General features: G+C 51.3%; 1 protein-coding gene across 1 annotated transcript in view; it reads right to left on the bottom strand.

The window, feature by feature from the left end:
- Positions 1-18,435, bottom strand: part of TRABD2A (TraB domain containing 2A) — a 97,353-nt gene extending 78,918 nt beyond the window's left edge. The window contains exons 1-2 of the mRNA XM_074994024.1: positions 17,923-18,435; positions 2,528-3,088 (exon numbers count right to left, since the gene is read on the bottom strand). Coding sequence (XP_074850125.1) covers positions 2,528-3,088; positions 17,923-18,042 — 681 coding nt within the window. The 5' untranslated portion in view covers positions 18,043-18,435. The remainder of the gene's footprint in view (positions 1-2,527; positions 3,089-17,922) is intronic.
- Between the last annotated feature and the right edge of the window lie 274 nt (positions 18,436-18,709).

Genomic DNA, 18,709 nt, shown 5'->3' with positions numbered 1-18,709 from the left:
TTCTGAGCAGGGAAGGCAGCCTACGCTCATAAAGAACAGAAGCTTTTGGCAAATACAGTGTGATAGAGCCATAAAAATAACGACGAGGAGGACGTTAGAAGAACACACACAGTGAAGGAGCAAAACCTCTTGCAGAGTGAGGGCTATACTATGTCTCTGCCCGCCAAAGGATGGCAAGAAATACCTGTCCTAGGTTCACTCTGTGAGGTTCGTAAAAACAATGTCACGTCAGAGGCCTCAAAGAAGAGCAACTCCAGCCATTCAATGCCAATACCGACTCTGTTCCAAGGGGAAGGTTCAGCTGAGACCCTGAATACTGGAGGGTATGGGACCCAGCCACGAGAAAGGTGTCACTTATTATCAGGAGCTCCCTTGTGCCCAGTCTGCCCATGGGATGGAGGCGGAAGGCAGCTGTGGGATGAGCTAGGAGGAAGCAGTCAAACCTAGCACATAGATGGCTGGGGAGAAGAGAGATGATGTGGCGAGGGAGAGGCAGGAGGACACGGGGCGGGAAGCTGAACTGGAACTGGTGAGCTCTTAGCAGAAGCCCCCTTAACCAGCCAGCCAGCCAGCCTTGAAGTGCTGCCACAAGAACAATGCAGAAAACACAGCCACGGCTAAACAGGGCCGAGAGGCCAACGCTGAACCCGTCCTATGGAGGGGTCCTAAGGGAGAGCTGTAATCGCACAAAGAGCAATAAAAACAGTGCAGAACAGCGGGGGCCCGGGGGGGGAGGGGTTTACAAAACACACACTGCACAGGAGCGTAAAACAACAGGAGCTAGCCAGGCTTCTCCCTGGTAAACCACGTCTCTCTGGGCTGCCTGAACACCATTAAAGAATTAAATAGCACCTGTCAGTCTATAAGGTGCCACAGGGCTTCCTGTTGTGTTTAAAAATCACCTGTGAAGAAAAAAAAAAGTGGGGGTGGGGCGTTTTTTGCTTCTCTGTAAGGTATAAGAGTGTTGGGGGTTAGGGGACCATTTTTCTCTCTCTTTCCCCTGGAAGACTACCTGGATAACTGCAGCACTGGGAGGCACATTCAATGACAGGAGTTATTTCTAGTCAGCCTGTTAATACCCAGCTCCGTCACTGACACACAATTCTCACAGCTGCCTGAACGAACAGTCAGAACAAAGCTCTGGCACTGAAGATTTACAGTATCTAAGCCCGAGGTTCCACCAAGCACCAGGTCCCTCCAAAAATATCAAGAGGCTGGCTTAAAAAAGCCCCATGAGACTGGTTTTTGTTGTTAAAGAATGCATTTGGGCTGCTTTTGCTTTGCTTTTTGGTGTCCGAGCCTTTCAAGCAGTTCTCTGCAATGGCAAGGCTAGAAATGTGCTGTGTTGGTCTAATGAAAACTGAGGCTTTCACGTAATCGCTTGATTTCGCGAGCAGGGGCAATGCAGTCAGACTCATGATAAAACCCTGAGACCCAGCAATGCTGGATTTCACGCCCCCTGCCCTGCGAGAGAACTCCTATATGGCACAGATGGACACTCCATGAAACACTGCTCACCAAACAAGACAGATTTTGTGTTTCTGGTCAGGTTGAGATTAAAAGGAACAGTGAACAAGCAAAATCACACTCCCTGGGTATATATTCAGGGTGAGATCCTGGCCCCTCTGAAGTCAACGGCAAAGTGCCCACGGACATCATGAAGTCCAGTGTTTCACTCCCAAACTTTTCAGACTTCTTTATTCATCATAAAACCACAAAGAACAAGCACAGCCTGAGTCCTCCTCAACACAGGTCACCTGGGCCAGCGCACACCAGAGAGGCAAAGGATGCAATCAGACTGACAAAGTCCCCACCTCCGCGGCCAGAGGAGACATATTGTGGATTAAAAACTGCTTACAGATTAGGCTAAAGGGTCAAATCTCAGCAAAGAAAGGGTTAACAGTAGGAGGTACCTGTGCACCAAGAGATTTAGAGCCGTTCTGTGCCCAGTCCTGGACAGGGGAAGGAGTGATGGTTTTAGGATGTGGAATTACAGTGCAGGGGTTCCCTGTAAGCTGAGCACTCGGGCAGCTGCCCAGGAGACATCAGGTGCTGCCCAGATGATTAGCCGAGTGCCTACGGCCACCAGTATGTTTCCATTGGTGGTGCACATCAGGACATATCTTGGTGCATGCAACAAAATTTATTCTGCCCCTTGATGAAAAAAATTAGTGGGAACGCTGCTGAAGAGGAAGCCAGGAGCCCTCACCTCCATGCTCCAAGTAGGGGCAGGGTGTGAGTTTTTCCTCCCATATTAATGGGATTAGGTTCCCCAATATGTGCAGCGGGGGAGACAGGACATGTCCCACACAGGGACTTTGGGGAAAGAAGGAGGGGTGTATCACAGTAACTGCAATGGATTGAGCACTGCTCCTGCCTGGCCACTCCCTCCCCTTCCCCATGGCCCTAGCTGAGGGCAGTGCCTCCCAGCCCTCAGGTCACAGGTTCTCTGCTCGAGAGCCCCTGTGTTCAAACACTTGTCCTTAAAGACTCGGCTGCTGCATGTCCAACAACGTTTTCCTCTTACCTGGGAGAAATTCAGCCCGTTCAGCGGGTGGCATTGTTCCTCCACCCTCTCCACCGCCCCGGTCTGCTTCCTCAGGCGCTCCGCTTCCTGGGCCAGGTAGAGATCCAGGACAGGCACGCCACGTGACTTAACATCCACCTCGGTCAGCGAATTCACCATCAGCATCACCCACACAGGTCGCTTCCGCTCCCAGTTCCCAGCGATGGCATTGAAGAGGTAGTCGGCATAGAGCCCTTTGCCCCGCTGGTCCGGAGTCATCCACGAAGGCATCATGAGCTTGACGTACTCCAGGTGGCGCTTGAGCCGGCGGTAGATGTCCCGGGGGAGCACGTCTTGCAGGTTCTCGCCCTGGGGCAGCAGCTGGCAGCTGGTCAGGGCAGAGATGGTGTAGGGATCGGTGAGGTCCAGCTCGAAGTACACGATGTGGCTGTGCTGAAAGGCCTTCTTGGAGTTCTCAGGAATGAAGTCCCAGACCCGGGTGTAGGGGACGTGGATGGTGCCAAAGAAGTAAGATGGGGGCTCTCGCTTGATGGTCCACAGGAAAGAGTTCAGCTCGCTTTGCTGCAGGGGAGAGAAACACGGTGGAGTAAACCAACAGTGGCCTGGAGGGGTGGGCATGGGGAGCAGACCACACAGAGGGGGAAGAGGAGAGGAATACCCCCACCCCCAGCCCAGCAAGTGACATACACTGTACATAGATATGTTGTTTTAATAGGATCTCCCTCATGCTGGCACGGCTGCACCCCAAAAGACAAGAAACCACACAGCATCGCTGGCCACAGGAATGGCTTCTCCTTTTGAAGGACAGCAGCAGTACCGAGTGGCCAGAGCAGGGCTGGGGACTTAGGAAGCCTGGGTTCTACCCCTGGCTCTGCCACTGGCCAGCTGGGGGCGGGGAGCGATCACACTGCTCCCTGCCTCAGTTTCCCCATCTGTTAAATGAGAATCATAAAAGCCACCTCTTTTGCAAAGGGCTAGAGACCTGCCGACGACCACTGTTATTCACAGCAGAGGGCTGGCCAAGCTATCGGGACGGTGGTTGTTTTTTCAGCTTGCGAGGCTCGTTTGGCAGTAGAGTTCTGCCCGCCGTCTTACAGGGGGTTTGCTTTGTTTCTAAACCCAAAGACCCAGGTTTTAACTGTTTGTTTGTTTGTTTGTTTTTTAACTACAAAACCAGTGGATCTGGCCTCTCCCTCTCCCTGACCAACCCCAGCAAAAAAGGAGCCCTCAGCTCTGCCCTGGATGCCAGCACTGTCTGCAGATACCAGGGATGTGGACTACCAAAGCTCCCTCAGGGCGGGGACGAGGGTAGCAAAGCTCCCTAGAAGGCTCTGGCTCCCCTGCGGCTGAGCAGGTCAAATGCATGGGTGCAGGTAACCCAGGCAACGGACGGCACTGCATTCCCAAAACGGCTCCGGTTCTCCGGCTGCCTAGGGCGGGCTGGGGCTGTCTGAGTGCCCAGGGTGGCAGGAGCTATGGCGCAGCAGCCCAGCTCTGCGGCCAGCTGGCAAGGGTGAGGCCACACCACCTGTTCGGATGGGGGACACTGAGAGGTCACAGGCTGGGGGCAGTAACCTGGGGTGGGGGCTGGGACTGGTTCCCTGAGGGGGCTGCAGAAGGGGTGGGACCTCCGGCAGAAGGGGCAGGTCTGGGACCTGCCTTCCCCAGATGGATCTTCACCCTTCACCCAAGAGACCAAGCCCGTGTTTTTCAGATCCATGGATTCGTTTCTGAGGCCTGCCAAGTGAAAGCAAACACACGCATGAGGGCAGAAAGCTTTTGTGCAGGGAACTGCCTTGACACAGCTTTTTGTGATGCAAGTATGTTTGGACAGGGAAAGTCTGTGTCAGGCTCCGTCCATGGAAAGCTTCTAAGTGTGCGTGTAACATGAGCAACAACTGGCCGGCGGACATGCTGGGTAAGGCACACGCTCAGATAGCGATTTGGAAATACAGGCTGTACAAGGGGACAGACGTCCATTCCAGACCCTGCACCGTCACCTACCTCAGCTCCGCTTTAGAAGAAACAGCCGAGTACTTTAGAAGGGGAGAGAAGAAGGGAGGGTGCTGCCTGAGAGGTGCTGCTAGGCCCACAGTTGCAAGAAGTGTCTTTTGAAAGAGAAAAAACTTCTACATTTATTTTAAAAGACTCTCCTTTTCCAATGCCTTCCAACTCCTCACTGTGCAGCACAGTGACCTGAGCAGCAGCAAACCTTGGACCGAGTTATAAAGAAATCCTGTTCCGTTTGGATGGTTTGGATTTCAGCACCTGGTCCTCAGACTTCACTGAGTTTGCGTTAGAAGACAATAATCGAAAATGTTCTCATCATGAAGAATCCTAGAGGGTAACATTGTATCAAGTCATGGAGTGGCCCAGAGCAGCATTTCTCAACTTTTTAAATAAAGTTCCCCTTTTTCAAAAAGAAATTTATAAGTAACACCCCCCCCCCCCGAGGGTACATGTAACCCCTGGTTGAGAAACTTGGTCCTAAGGTAATCAGGTCGTGATACAAGTGCCATTCAACCTTCCTACATTTTGTGCCCTTTGCAGGAGTCAGATTTGTTCTGCATACCACCCAGTTACACCTCCCTTAAAAAACGACTTACAAAAACACACAAAAATATCACAGGAGACGACTGCTGAAAACTTGCTGACTTTCTACCACCTTATTATCAAATCGATGTATTGGATTAGAAATGTTGTGCTTACATTTCAGCATAAGGCATACAAAGCAGCAGAAGCAAATCATTGTTTGAATTAACTCTTAGATTGTACCGAACTTACTAGTGTTTTTCATGCAGCCTTTTGTAAAACAAGACAAATATCTAGATTAGTTGATGGACCCTCTGGAAGATCTCAATGTACCCCCAAGAATACTTGAACCGCTGGTTGAGAAACACTGGTCTGTGGCATGACAGTCCATGTATATGGGACCACATCTGGAATGGCTTCACTCAGTGGAGTTACGCCAGGTCACACCAGCTGATGAGCTGGCCCATGTCATCTACAACCAGAGTGCACTGGGATTCGGCCCTGATGTACAAGGCTATCTGCAGGCAGAGCTGCTCCTGACTGTCTGTGCATAAGCAGGGGTGCACAAAACATCCGTCCCGTCCCTCCCTGGCCATAAGAAATCTGGGGGCCAGAAGGGTTAATCGGAAAGACCGTTCCACAGTGGCTCATCCCAGACAGTGTTTCTGAGAGTGTTTGCTACCAAACAGCCCCAGATCACAACACTCCTCAGCTGGAAACTCCAGCAAGCCCACTTACTGTTAGACAGCCATTAGCTCTCCAAAGCAAGTAAGGGTTGCATTGCTCTGAGGCAAAGCTCTGTGCAGGTGGAAGAACTGACAGGTGCCTGCAAACAGCTGGCATGGCACAACTGGAATATGTTACTGGCATATATGCCACAAAACCCACTCTACTGCTGTACAGGTTCAACCTCCCTAATCCAGCACTCTTCTTAGCTGGCAGCTTCTGCAATCCAGCCTGATTTTGGTTAGTGGACGACCACTTGTCATGGGTGTGGCCAAGTTTCCTGTAGTCCCATAAAGTTTGTTTCCAGCCACCAGTCCTGGCTCTCAGTGTTCTGGGCTGTTATTTAGCTGTAATTTACCCCTTAATGTCCTCTAACAGCCCAGTGAGCAGACAAAGCATTAGTAATGCTGCCAGACAACACTGACCTCCTGTAGTTCAGCAAATTCTCTCATTTGGCACCTGGCAGGTCCTGAGGATGCCAGGCTAGAGAGGTTCAACCTCTATGAACATTTTCTATAGTAACAGAGAGGGAGCTGTGTTAGTCTATACGCATAGTCTATAGTCTATACACTATACACTTGAAGTGGGTCTGTCCCGCAAAAGCTCACCTAATAAACTATTTTGCTGGTCTTTAAAGTGCTACTTGGCTGCTTTTTGTTTTGAACATTTTCTAGCATGTTGGGATTTCTCCGAACTCAACTCCCTCACCCTGCAGAAAGCTAAACAAGAGCAAAGGGACTCCACTGGCCTGAAGAAAGAGACTAAAACTCCCCACAATGGATCGTGAGATGCTAGACAAGGAAAAGGGAGGAAAGGGCAGGGACATGGAATGAATAAGGGGAAGTGACTGTGGGAGAAGAACACAGAAAGGCACATGAAAGAGGGAGAATCTGGGAGAGGAAGCGGGGGGGGAAGGAAACGTGGTTTAACAGAAATGGGAAAGCCATAACGTAGGGTAGGGGCAGAAATATATAAAGTAATGAACAGAAGAGGGAAAACAGACAGGAAGCAAAGCCCAGTTAAGTAAAGCACTTCTGCTCTTGCCCGAATGTTAGTAGGCACATGGTCATGTCCCCTTCCTGAGCAGGGAAGCTCTTCTCAATCCATGTGCTTAACGACCAATGACTCTAATGGAACCGAAGCAAATGCTTTAAATTAAGAGTGTGAGTGAGTGAGTGGTCTGGTGACTCTGGATGGTTTGCTGAATCAAGGCCTAGGTTAGATAAGGGCCGGGAATAGAAAAGGGAGGTGAAAGACAGCTTAGGAAGAAAAACATAACACTAGCCACAACGAAACAAAGCAGACAAAGGACGGAGGAAGACTAGCAAAGCTGGAGAAAAGAGGAAGGCAAAAGAACACTAATAAGGGCAATCATTTTAAAATCAGTTGGTGGAAAGCTGAATGGTCCAAAAACAAGGACTGGATTTTCCTTTCCATGACGTCCCTTGTCACATGCTTGACGCCCCCTAGAAGGCGTGCCTGTGCTTCCAGACCAGTGTCAACGGGCCTTTGCGCAAGCAGAATCAGCCCCATATGTGACTGCTGGACAAGTAAGTTTGGAAGACCAACAAGGAAATTTTCCAAAGCACAAATGGGAGGTGGGCACCTAGCATCCACTCTCCTTCCATGGAGCTAAGCACCTGACTGCTAATGGTGCCTTAGAACATCTCCCCATCCCCCAAGCAGTCACTGGCAGGTGGGCACAGGAGACCTTGCTGGGCAAGGGGATGTGCAGCTGTGTGTCAAGCGGTGACGGTTTGGAATTGGTGTTGTCTGGGTGTTAGCTGCACTGCTGCTGCTCCATTTCTCAGCACCTTTACATTCATTTTGGTGTGTTTTATTTTTGATATGATGCCCTTTTTGACTTACTAATGACTTTAGCAGAAGCCGCTCAACCAGGATGTGACCTCTTTACCAAGAAGCTACTCACCTGCAACAAGGCGGCTTTCCCAGGCACAGTCACCAACTTCCGCTCAGTATTAACCTTCATCACGGACAAGCCACTAAGGGTAGGACTTGCCAGAGCCGTGCCATGTTGAGTTTATTCTTCTCCCATTGCAGTCTATGAGAGTTTTTACCATTGACATCAGCGGTAAGGTGGGATTTTCCAAAGCATGTGGCATTGGCCTAACTTTTGAGGGCAAGGGGTGTTTTTGAAAATGGATGCCTACACTTACCATTAAATACACGGCCTCCTTTTCCAAAGGGCAAACTCCAGGAGTTCCTGCTAAAATCCATGTGATTTCCAAGTAGACAAGGTCTCTTTAAAAACAATCTAAGATCATTTCATTCACCAGCATTTTAATTTCATAGGTGACTTAACCAGCTATCAGTTCCTAGAGAAAATGTAAGGGAGACGTTAATGTGGTGAGAAAACAAATGGAAGCCAGCTAGGAGGAGTGACAGGTGGTGTCACTTACTAGCTGTAAGCAAACAAAAAGACAGGAGAGCAGCCCTCACTGGGGATGGGCTGGGAAGGGCAGCCCATGCTTTAAACAGGTCTGATCTTGTATGCAGCAGGCAGTGCATGGGGGGGAGCCAGGGATGCAAAGAATCTTAGGGAAAGAGCTGCTCTGTCTAGTTCAAAACTTCGGTGCCTCAACAGATTTACTGAACAAAAGCAGCTGGAAGGCTGAAGCCACCGTGCAGAGAACGGCGCTTTAGCCAGCTGGAACATCAAGGGTGACAGTGAGGCTCAGCTGCGGTCACAAACAAACTCCCTGGAAGAGAAAGGGCCAGAATAGTCACATACACTGGGCAGGCCAAAGGGTTTTCCAGCACTATCGGCGCCTGAAACGTGCATTACCAAAGAACTGTTATTTCACAGCAGCACTTTCAGGGCTAAGGGATCAGGCTCCCTCCGTGCAAGTCTCAGAGCGAGCAACAGTCCCTGCCCCAAAGAGTCTGCAAGCTGCAAGGACAGTGTACTGCGCTGGAGAGGCCAGCCCCAGCCACGCCCTCAGCGCTGGCACTCGCGGGGTCTCAGATGAACGCTCTGTGCGTAAAGAGCACTTGGATATCATTACAGATATTTCTGTGCACTAAACCATCAGCGACTGCTATGAATAAGGGCGGCAGGCAGGGCCACCTCACTCGTCTCTGAAAACTGCTACGGGACCTTTAATTCCCACAAGAATGGGCCGCCATTCACCCTCTCTTTGGAAGGACGGCACAGCTGGGGGGAAGCACACCCTTTTGACTGCACAGCACAGCCCACTCCAGACAGGAGCCCGACGCTGGAATGTAATAATCCTGTTGGCCAACACAGAGCTGCAGCTGTTGTTGCTGGAGGAAGCTGCACCTCTAGCCAGGAGGTGGCGCTGCCATTCACAGCATTTGACACCGCCACTCTGGAGAAAACCAGGAGCTCTTACGCCCATTGACCCAGCAGCCTCCCCCTTCCCAGCCACTGAAGGTGTGCAGGGGAGGTTGGGCAGCTGACCCAAGGGGCTGCCTTTGGAAAGCCCTTGTGTTTCTCCCACCTCCTCTCCCCAGGGAGGTACAGCTTGGTTTTAGGCCTCCAGTGAGTAGGCATCTGGTATATTTTCACTCTAGGACCAGTTCCTGAATAGCGTCTGAGCTCTGCTCAGCACAGACGGAGAGAAGGAGGTGGCGGTGCTGTGATAGGAAGGAAGGACTAGTGGCTAATGCACCATCCTGAGATGGGGAGACCTGGGCTAAATTCCCTGCTCTGCCACAGACTTCCTGTGTGACCTTTGGCACCTCACTTAGTCCCCATCCAGTCAATGGGAAAAACAGCTCTGCCCTGCCCCTCAGAGATTGAGAGAATAAATACATCACAGAATGTAGGGTGGTCAAATTCTAGGGTACTAAAAGTCACTGACGTACCTGAGATCACAAGTGGGGGTGAGACTTTCACATGCATTCTGCACGGGCCTAATTCTGCCACCCTTGGATTCTGCCCCAGCCAGGCTGAGCACCTTTGAAAACACTACAAACTCATCCTAACTTGCCCTATCACTTGGTATTTTTCCATGTCTTCTTCTTGGTAGTCCATCAAGTCCAACGATGACGTCTTGAGCTTGCACAAGCTCATTGTTGTGGAATCGCATGCGACCGAGGAGTCCAACAGCACGGGCATTGTCCTGGCTCTGTTGGTGCGGCTGCTGTTAGTGCTTTTCTCCTCTCATAAGCATCAATTGGGCGTATGCGTCACTGCTCTTTGAAGTTGTCATACGAGAGCACGCCAGCCTGTTCGGTCTTCTGCATGCTGCTCTAGCTGCTCTAGCTTTAATCCAGCATGAGCAACGTTGGCCTTCACACAGTCTTTATACCTCTTGCGAGGCCGACCTTGATTGCTTTTGCCCTGGGAGAGTTCACCACAGAGGAGTTGCTGAGCGATTCTTAACTCCTCCATTCGTATGACGTGCCCTGTCCAGCGAAGCTGGGCTGTCAGAATCATGGCTTTGATGCTCGTGGTTCCTGCTCTGTCCAGGACTTCCAGGTTCATGACTCTGTCCTGCCATCAAATGTGCAGTAATGACCTCAGCCTGTGTGTGCGGAAGTGTTCCAGCAGTTTCACATGTTTTCTGTACAACGTCCAGGTTTCAAATCCATGCAGGAGACTGGTCAGGACTACAGCCTGTGCACTTTCAGTTTAGTGGACTGTTGGATATTGTGCTGATTCTGGCATTGATTTCTTTGTCAAGGGAGCCATCATTGGCTATCACGCTGCCGAGGTACTTGGCATTTTTCCAAATAGAATCAAAACAAAAAGCAGTCAAGTAGCACTTTAAAGACTAGCAAAATAATTTATTAGGTGATGGGCTTTCGTGGGACAGACCCACTTCTTCAGACCACAGCCAGACCAGAACAGACTCAATATCCCTCTCTGTTACTTTTCCAAATAGGTTACAGATAAAAGCAAGCACCCTCCTCTTTCCCCTCCTCCCCTCCAAAAGGGGGACCAGTCTGACAAAGTGCTAAGTGGCTGCGAGATAACACAGGAACAGCGGTGACACTTGTTCAGCCTTGCAGCGCTATGCAACAATTGGCAGCCTCTCTCTCCCACCTCATTTCAAGAGCCCCGAGTAGATAAAGTCACTGGGGCTGATTGCCCTGCACCACCATTGTACACTGCTCCAGCAGCAGAAAGGGGCCTTAGAGCGGGCAATAGACTTTCCACTTTTAAGGCCCTTTGGCACAGCCAAAGAGATGCACAGGGGGCCATGAAACTCTGCTAATTTCAATTACTTCATTCTGATTAACACCAGCATAGGAGGATCCAGGGAGGAAACACACCACCCTCACCTTCAGGTACCAGCCACTTTATTATTTATATTGTGACCAAGCCTGAATGCCAGAAGAAGAGAGGAAGGAAGGATGGCCCCCTAGCCAGGATGCTCGCCTTTGGACCGCGGCGACGTAGGTTAAATCCCCTGCTTGCCGAGGGCTGCCTCAGTTGTCATCAGTAAAATGGGTATATAAGCACTATGCATTATTGTGGGGATGATACTGAGATGACTCTGAGGTGTGAAGATACTACAGTGATGACAGCCAAATAAAGACCACAGCTGAACAGAGAGCAGAACTCCACTACCGTAGGCACTGTACAAACATATCACAGGAGAAAGCTGTCCCTACCTCAAACAGCTTACAAAAGACAAAAAAGAGTTTGAAGGAAATGGAGGGGCAGAGTGACTTACCGGAGGCCAAATCAGTCACTAGCACAGCTCAGAACAGAGTGCTGGGCCCTCACCACAAGGCCAAGCTATCTCCCCAAGTTAGCTGATCCAGTTATAATTACTTTTACAATTGTGTGTGCCCTTTGACTTCTTACTTGTTTTTGCAGAGCAGAGGTGCAAATGCTCTTGCTAAAGGGTGCTTCTAATAGCTTTTTCACTTATTTATTGTTAAAACATCATGAAATAGACCAAGATTCAAGCTACTTTAAACCAACTGTGACAGGTTTTGTTGCAAATACCGGCTTGCTTTTCCAGTAAGGCATAAGCAGTCTTTGTGGGACCTTAACAGGACACAGCATTCAGACTGAAATCTACACCCCCTACTTCATCTGTCAGGTGACATCCATCATTTCATGTGCGGACCAAGATCTCTCAGTACATCAGAGCTAAAACCCGCCAAATGGGGAGGTTTATATGACATCCGCACAAAGTATTTTATTGTAACATATTGATCAGGGATATGGTCATTTTACTCCCCAACAGTTACTTCAAAACTGTTGAGACTTTGCATTGGTTGCAACCCTACAAAGATAACAGAAAAATCAATAATGCAGTTGAGCCCTGGGAAGGTACAAAGGTCTCCAGAGGAATTACGCTGGTCAGATGCCAAAAAGTTAGTGACCTGAACCCCTCCCCTGCCCTCCCACAAAGCCAGGCCCCCCCAGTCCCCCATCTAAGCGCCTCCTCCTCCCCCCAACCCACACTCACTCTCATTTGCAGAAGGCAGACAGCTCCACATGGGTCTTTGCCAGCTGCCTGCTTTTTATAGCAACTGCGCTGGGTCATCCATGTAAAACGGCAGGGGCTGAGAGCTGGAAGCAAAAGCCGGCTCTTTCTTCAGGTGAGGGGAATGATGGTGGGGGGCTGAGTCATCTCATGCCCTAACCCTAACCCATGCCCCCCCCCGGAGTCTCCAAACCCCCCCCCCCCAGTTTGGGAAACCATTATGTAGATTATCAACAAGGAAGGAACTTTTCACTGACAGTGTGGTGCAGTGGGTATGGAACTTGATGGGGGAAGCCAGAGTGCTGAGTACCTGACTTCTCTTTCTGACTCACCGTGTGGCAAGCCACATCACTGCTGATCCTCCCTCCCACCTGTGCCTATCTTGTGTATTTAGACTGTACATTCTTCAGGGCAGGGAACGTTCCCCCAGGAATATACATACAGTGGCTCCAATCTCATCTGGAACCTCCAGGCCAGACACAGAACCCAGGTCATCTGGCCGCTCAACTGGGATGCAATCTGTTGCACCATGCAATCTCCTTGAATTCATTACCACATTCCCTATTTCTGCCTAAGTTCTGTAGAGAAAACTAAGAACACATCCCTCAAGCAGCCCCAAAATCTTACTCTACCCGAGCTTTTCGCCCTCCTCCCAGCTCCTTTGTCTGCTGGTCATCTCTTCCAGTGTCTCACCTTTGTCACATCCCCCCTTAGCTTGTAACTATTCAAAGCAGGGACTGTGGCTGTGATCCCCAAAGGCATTTCGGCACCTAACTACTTTTGGGTCTTTGTACAGTGAGTGAAGTGCCTTGTGCACCTGTATGCAAATGTTAAATATTATTATGAATAATATTCTCTTCATTTCCCCCCTTTAAATTACTGACAAATATTTAATGTCCTAACTCTAGGCTAGTCAAGTTTGCTTCGGGAAAAGTACTGCATTGCATGCAATTTAAAGAATCCAAATTTAGTACCTTTTTCCACCCGAGGTGAAAAATAAAAATCAGGTGTTAAAGCTAAAAGCCAGAAGTTAGAGCAGACGGGTGAGATAAAGTCAAGAGACAAACTGTGTCTGCTCTGTCAAAGCAAATATAATGGGGAAAAGTTAGCCATTTGGATTAATTGATCCATTTATTGTGAACAATGCCCCTTAGCAAACAGTTACACCTGCTAATTGCTGGGTGCTGGCATTAAACACCTAAATGTACATCAACATTTTGCAGAGCACGCTACCAGATCAAATGAGTTTGTCTGTGAATTGGGGAAATCCTAAATGTCCACAAGACACTTTCTTGCAAATTAATTCTTTTAAAAGCTCCCCCGCCCCCCAATTCCAGGAAAACATAAGACTGTTTCCTACTATGCCAAACATTCAGGATTTGGGGAGAATTAGTGGCTGCAGTATTAGCAGTATCATGGAGCTTAGACAAAAAAGCTCTCTGAAGAACTAGTGTTTGTCAAATTCTCTTTTTCAACACTTGCATCAGGATGGAAGGTGGGGGAATCAGGGAAGAGGAGAGGTATAAAAGCAGTTGCGGAGGGCGGGTGTCTGACAAAGCACATCCCTTGATTTGAGGAACTGCTATTTATAAAAAAAGCTGTATCCCCTTCAGGCACAATGGGGAATGTTGTTTATAAAGAGACAGAGTTAGAAGTGTTCCTATGGGATTTCAAGAGCTTGTTTCTATTATACATAATACCCAGCTCCTTTTCAGGAAAAGAGCTGGATACACGTAGTTATATGACCTGAAAATACCATCTATCATTGAATAGTGTAATTTCTCCCACTGTCCTAATGACCCGAGGAAGCAGACTGCCAATATGGAAAACTACAGGCGGTCTCACATTTTAATGGCATAGTAATCAGGAGATAATGAGCCATCATTAACACATTTCACCTCAGGTTTTCCTGACAAAGGCTAAAAGTCTTGTGGCATCACATGTCAGACGTCCACATTTGCAGTTTTCCACACATCCTTTTTTTTCCTGCCAACATCTGCAGACACCACAAAACTTTTTTTTTTTTTCCCCTGTCCAGGCTACAAATTCATGCAAGCCCAGGGCTTCGATGGCCCACGCTTTGAAGGGAGCCAAGCGCAATCTGTCACCTGCTCTCCAGACCCGGTGAGCTTTTATGAGAGTGCAACACACACAAGATTACTCTGAAATCTGGTTTACTTCCTGGCCTCAGTAATAAACTGACTGGCTTGCTGGCAAGACGCCGTCCACCTGGTAGAGGTTGGGAGCTGATGATGCTAGGCCTGCTCTGCCATCTCCAATAAGCTGCCTGTAGTGTGAAACCACATCAAGCCTGTGATGCTCCAAAGCTGCCCAGTCCATGGCTGCCCAGTGTATGGACAGTTCATCAGAAGGCAGCAGGCCCCAGTATGAGACAGGTGGGCTGCAGGGGAAGTGGGCAGCCAGCGTGCGGGAGCACACGTGAACAGAGCAAAAGAAAGGGACCTCTAGCCTTCCCCCCGCTGCCAGATCCTTCGCCAAGGGTCTGTCTCCAACCTGACTCTTGTGGCCAGCTGCCAAGTCCTCCCACAGGATCCCTACACCAGTGTAACCCACGGGTGTACTGTGTGCAAAGAGGAGCCAGTTGTGGATTTGTCCCCTCCCTTGGCATAGGACCCCTGCTCTTCAAAGGAGTGTTGCTCCTTAGGGTCTTCCCTACGCTGCCCTTTGCTATGCCTGGATTTGTGCATCATGTTAGCTAACCCCCAGGGCTAACCATTAGGAGTGAGTGTAGACGGGGCAAACAATGCTGAATATCTTCTCTGGCCCATGGGAACAGGCCAGGTTGCCTCTGAGCCACGTGCTGAATCCAACCCACTGCCGCACTTCTTAATTAACTAGAGAAAGAATGGCTCAAGTTTCCAAAAGTGTCAAGTGATGCCTAGATTTTTGGATGTCCAGCTTAAAAAATCTTTAAAGCATCTGATTTTTGGAGGTTGGGTACTCAGTGCTTTCTGAAAAATCAGTTCCCTTTGAGGGGTTTCACACTGGCTACCCAAAAATGGAGGCTTCCCAAAAATCACAAGTCACTTCTGAAAAATCTTGGCCTTTAAGCTTTTTGTTCATCACGTGTCTGTCCTCATCCACACTTGCAGCTTACTCCCCCTCAGCGTGGGTCAACCAATGCCATGGTGAACAGCCATGTTCGGAAAGTCAAATTCAATCACACCAAGACAGCCTCAAGCAGGGCAGTAATGAAAAAAAGTTTACACCACTAGATTCTTAATAGGTATTCTTGGCTTTTGGACAGGGTGTGGCCAGTGTTCCCTCTAAGGTGAGTGCTTGGGTGGCCCCCCAGGAGATTCAGGTGCTGCTCAGCTGATTAGCAGAGCACCCACCGCCAGCAGTATGTGGGTCTATTGGTGGCGCACACCTGCACATCCTTGGTGCACATAACAAAATTTATTCTGCTCGTGAATGGAAAAAAATTAGAGGGAACCCTGGGCGTCGCTATCCAACTTGGGGTTGAGAGATGGGCCAAAAATCTATTGTCATATAAAATAAATAGTGACAGAAACACAACCAGGTCCCGATTCCAACACAAAGCATGCTAAAGTAACGCGCTGCCTCCGCAGAAGCAAGGAATCTTGGTGAAAGTCAGCCGGAAGCCAAGACTCTGAGAAGTCCTCTACTAATGGAAAAACAAACTACAAAAGTAGATCCAGGTGGGGCTCGGAGAACAGCCATAGTTTGATTTCTATAAGCAGGGGAGTTCCAGTTAGGCAAAGGCCATGTGTGGGGGTGAGGGGAGGCAAATTCCATGCCTACCCGAGGCTTGCAAATTATCAGTGTTCCCAATGCCTTCCCCAAAACCATGCCCAAGGTTTGAGCTAAGTTGCCTTGGACCCCTATTCTTACACGGGAGGTCACTAATTATTCCAGCCCTGAAGAAGAGCTCTGTGGATCCTGAAGGCTTGTCTCTTAGAAGTGCGTCTTTCCCACAAAAGCTCATTACCTAATAAATAATACTGTTAGTCTTTAAGGTGCTACAGGACTGCTTGCTTTGTTTCACGAATGGCCGTTGTCCAATAAACACCTCAGCCCCCTTGTGTCTCTGTGGGACCAGCACAGCTACAGCACTGCAAACACGTAATAACGCCCATTAGTTTCACATAAGGTAGTTGAATCCTGAAGCAGAAGAGTCCTAATTCTCCCATGTAAACATGTGCTCACCCTTTTCTTGGGCCCGACTCACATACGCCAACAAGCACTGGCACTGTGAAGCGTGGCATTTGTGCATGCCCATCCTTAGGGTGCACACTCCTGACTGTTGCATACAATAAACACTGCATAAGTGGAGCTCGTATCCTTGCAGAAATCTGGGCCACTCTGTGGTTTGGAGCACGTCAACTTTAGTCTCTCTCATTCTCCCCATCTGTAAAATGGGTACAATATTCCATTGCTCCCCAAGGTGTGATCTGAATTAGTTAGTGTTTGTACAGGTCTCTGAACAGGGAACACACTTTGTAAACGTTCTGTTGTACTACTAGTTTGTCTCCCAGCAGCCTTCTTAGGAAGGTTTAACCATAACAGAACAAGGACAGATTGAGGTTATCCTCAATTAAAGTAAATGCCAATTTATGTCCTTTACCATCGATTCTCTGTTTGTAGGCCTGGATTCCTAAGTGATATGATTTCCCCTTCTTCTCTACCACCAGCTGCTATAGGCAGCACAGTTTCCTAGCACTAAGAAAAAAAACCTGCTGGTGGCAGCTTTATGAGAAACTGGTTTTAGTTACACATTTCTGGCAGCAGCTCTTATTAAACGAGTGCACCACAGCAAGGCTGCCAGGAGGGAATAACATAGAACCCGGACCTTAATAAAACTCAGCTCTGCCTTGCCTGGGAGGGTGAGAGACCACAAAAGCACAAGACTTCTGCAAAACGGTCCCTTCTGGCAAAGAATCTCCGGCCAACTGCATCGAGGGCGATTTACCAAGCCAGCCCGAGGGGCGAGGTTTGACTGTTCGGAGCTCAGGCCTGTTGCCGCGTTCCCGGGGAGAGGTTACAGAGGTCAGCCCCGGAGCGGGCTGCCCACTAGCTGCTGCGCGTAGGACAGCTTTCGGCGTGTTTCCGCGGCGGCCAGCTAGGGGGAGCCTGCCCTGCCTCCAGCCGCGCTCTGCCCGCCCGGCGCGGGCTCCCGGGACCGGCGGAACGTGCCGGATGTGGCCGGTAGAACTTCGGCGCGGCTCGGACGAGCCGTTTCCATTGCAAGCCGCGTGTGCACGGAGGGCGAACCCGGGCCGTGGGCGCGGAACACGCGGGGGGCAAAGGGCGCAGGGGCTGGAAGCGGCCCCGGGCTGCAGCCAGCGAAGGCGGCCGGAGGGAGGCCAGGAGCCCAGCAAGCAGCGGGCCGGCGCGCCTCGCTTCTCCTGACCGCCCCGGCTGGCTCGCACCACGGACGCCGCAAATCCCATTTACGCCTCCTCCTTTACGAGCCCCCGCCGGGAGCGGCTCCTACCCCCACCCGTCCCTGAGAAGCTGCTCTCCCCGCCGGTGCGTCCGGGGGGACCCCCCCGAAGCCAGCGGAGCCCGCTGAGCCGCCGGGACTCCCCGATCCCGCTGCCGCCCGGGGAGCCGGGCAGGGGAGGTGCCCCACGCCGGGCTGCTGCAAAGGGGCGCGGGGCGGGTCCCCGCAGCGCCCCCCGCACACAGCCACCGAGTCCCCCCCCGCCCCCCGGCACTTACCTTCCTGCGCAGCGCGCAGCCGGCGGCCGCCCCGCCGCTGGAGGGGCTCCGGCTGTGGCGGGCTCGGGCCAGCAGGAGGAGGCAGCTCTGCACCAGGCAAGCCCAGGCGAGCTGCACCATCGTCGCTCCGAGCCCGGGGCAGTGGCGAGCCGCTAGCAGGGGAGCGGAGAGTCACCCCGACGCCCCTGCGCCCGCCCCGCAGCGAGTCCCCGCGCCGGGCCGTAGGGGGGGCTCGCCATGCCGGGGGCAGCCCTCCCGCGGGGCCCGGCCGCTGCTCTCCGCCCCGGCAGGAGGCTGGGCTGCTCTGCAGACGGCGGCACGATTGGCCGCGGGAGGTGCCTAACCCTAGCGCCCCCCGCCCGGGCCGCAGCAGGGGGCAGGACGCCTCCGCCCGGGGCGCCGGCTGCTGCTGGCCGGGCAGGGAGGGGACTGGGGCCGCCCGCTCGCCTCTGCTCCCTCCAAGCCCGGCTGGGCTGTGACGGGGCTAGCGAGGGAGGCCGGGACACCTCCTCCGCCTCGCAGCAGCCCCCAGCGGGCAGCGGTAAGAGAGCGGGGAGCGGATTCCAGCGCAAGCCCGAGACACCCCCCCCCCCCCGCAACTTCTGCAGCGCTTCTGGGGAGCTCCGGCAGTTAGTGCCAGGGCCGGGCCAGGAGGGGCAAGGACAGCGCAGATCGGGGGACACAACCAGCCGGCGATGCAAGCGGGGAGCCGCGGCCCTGGCTCGGATTTAAAGGGGCAAATGCTGCCGGAGGAGGTGGGGCTGGAGCCTGCAAAAATCGAGCCCCT

This window comes from Carettochelys insculpta, chromosome 5 (assembly GCF_033958435.1).
Source record: "Carettochelys insculpta isolate YL-2023 chromosome 5, ASM3395843v1, whole genome shotgun sequence".
NCBI lineage: Eukaryota > Metazoa > Chordata > Testudines > Carettochelyidae > Carettochelys > Carettochelys insculpta.
The sequence above is the reverse complement of the archived record's forward strand: the minus strand, read 5'-3'. Positions and strand labels throughout refer to the sequence as shown.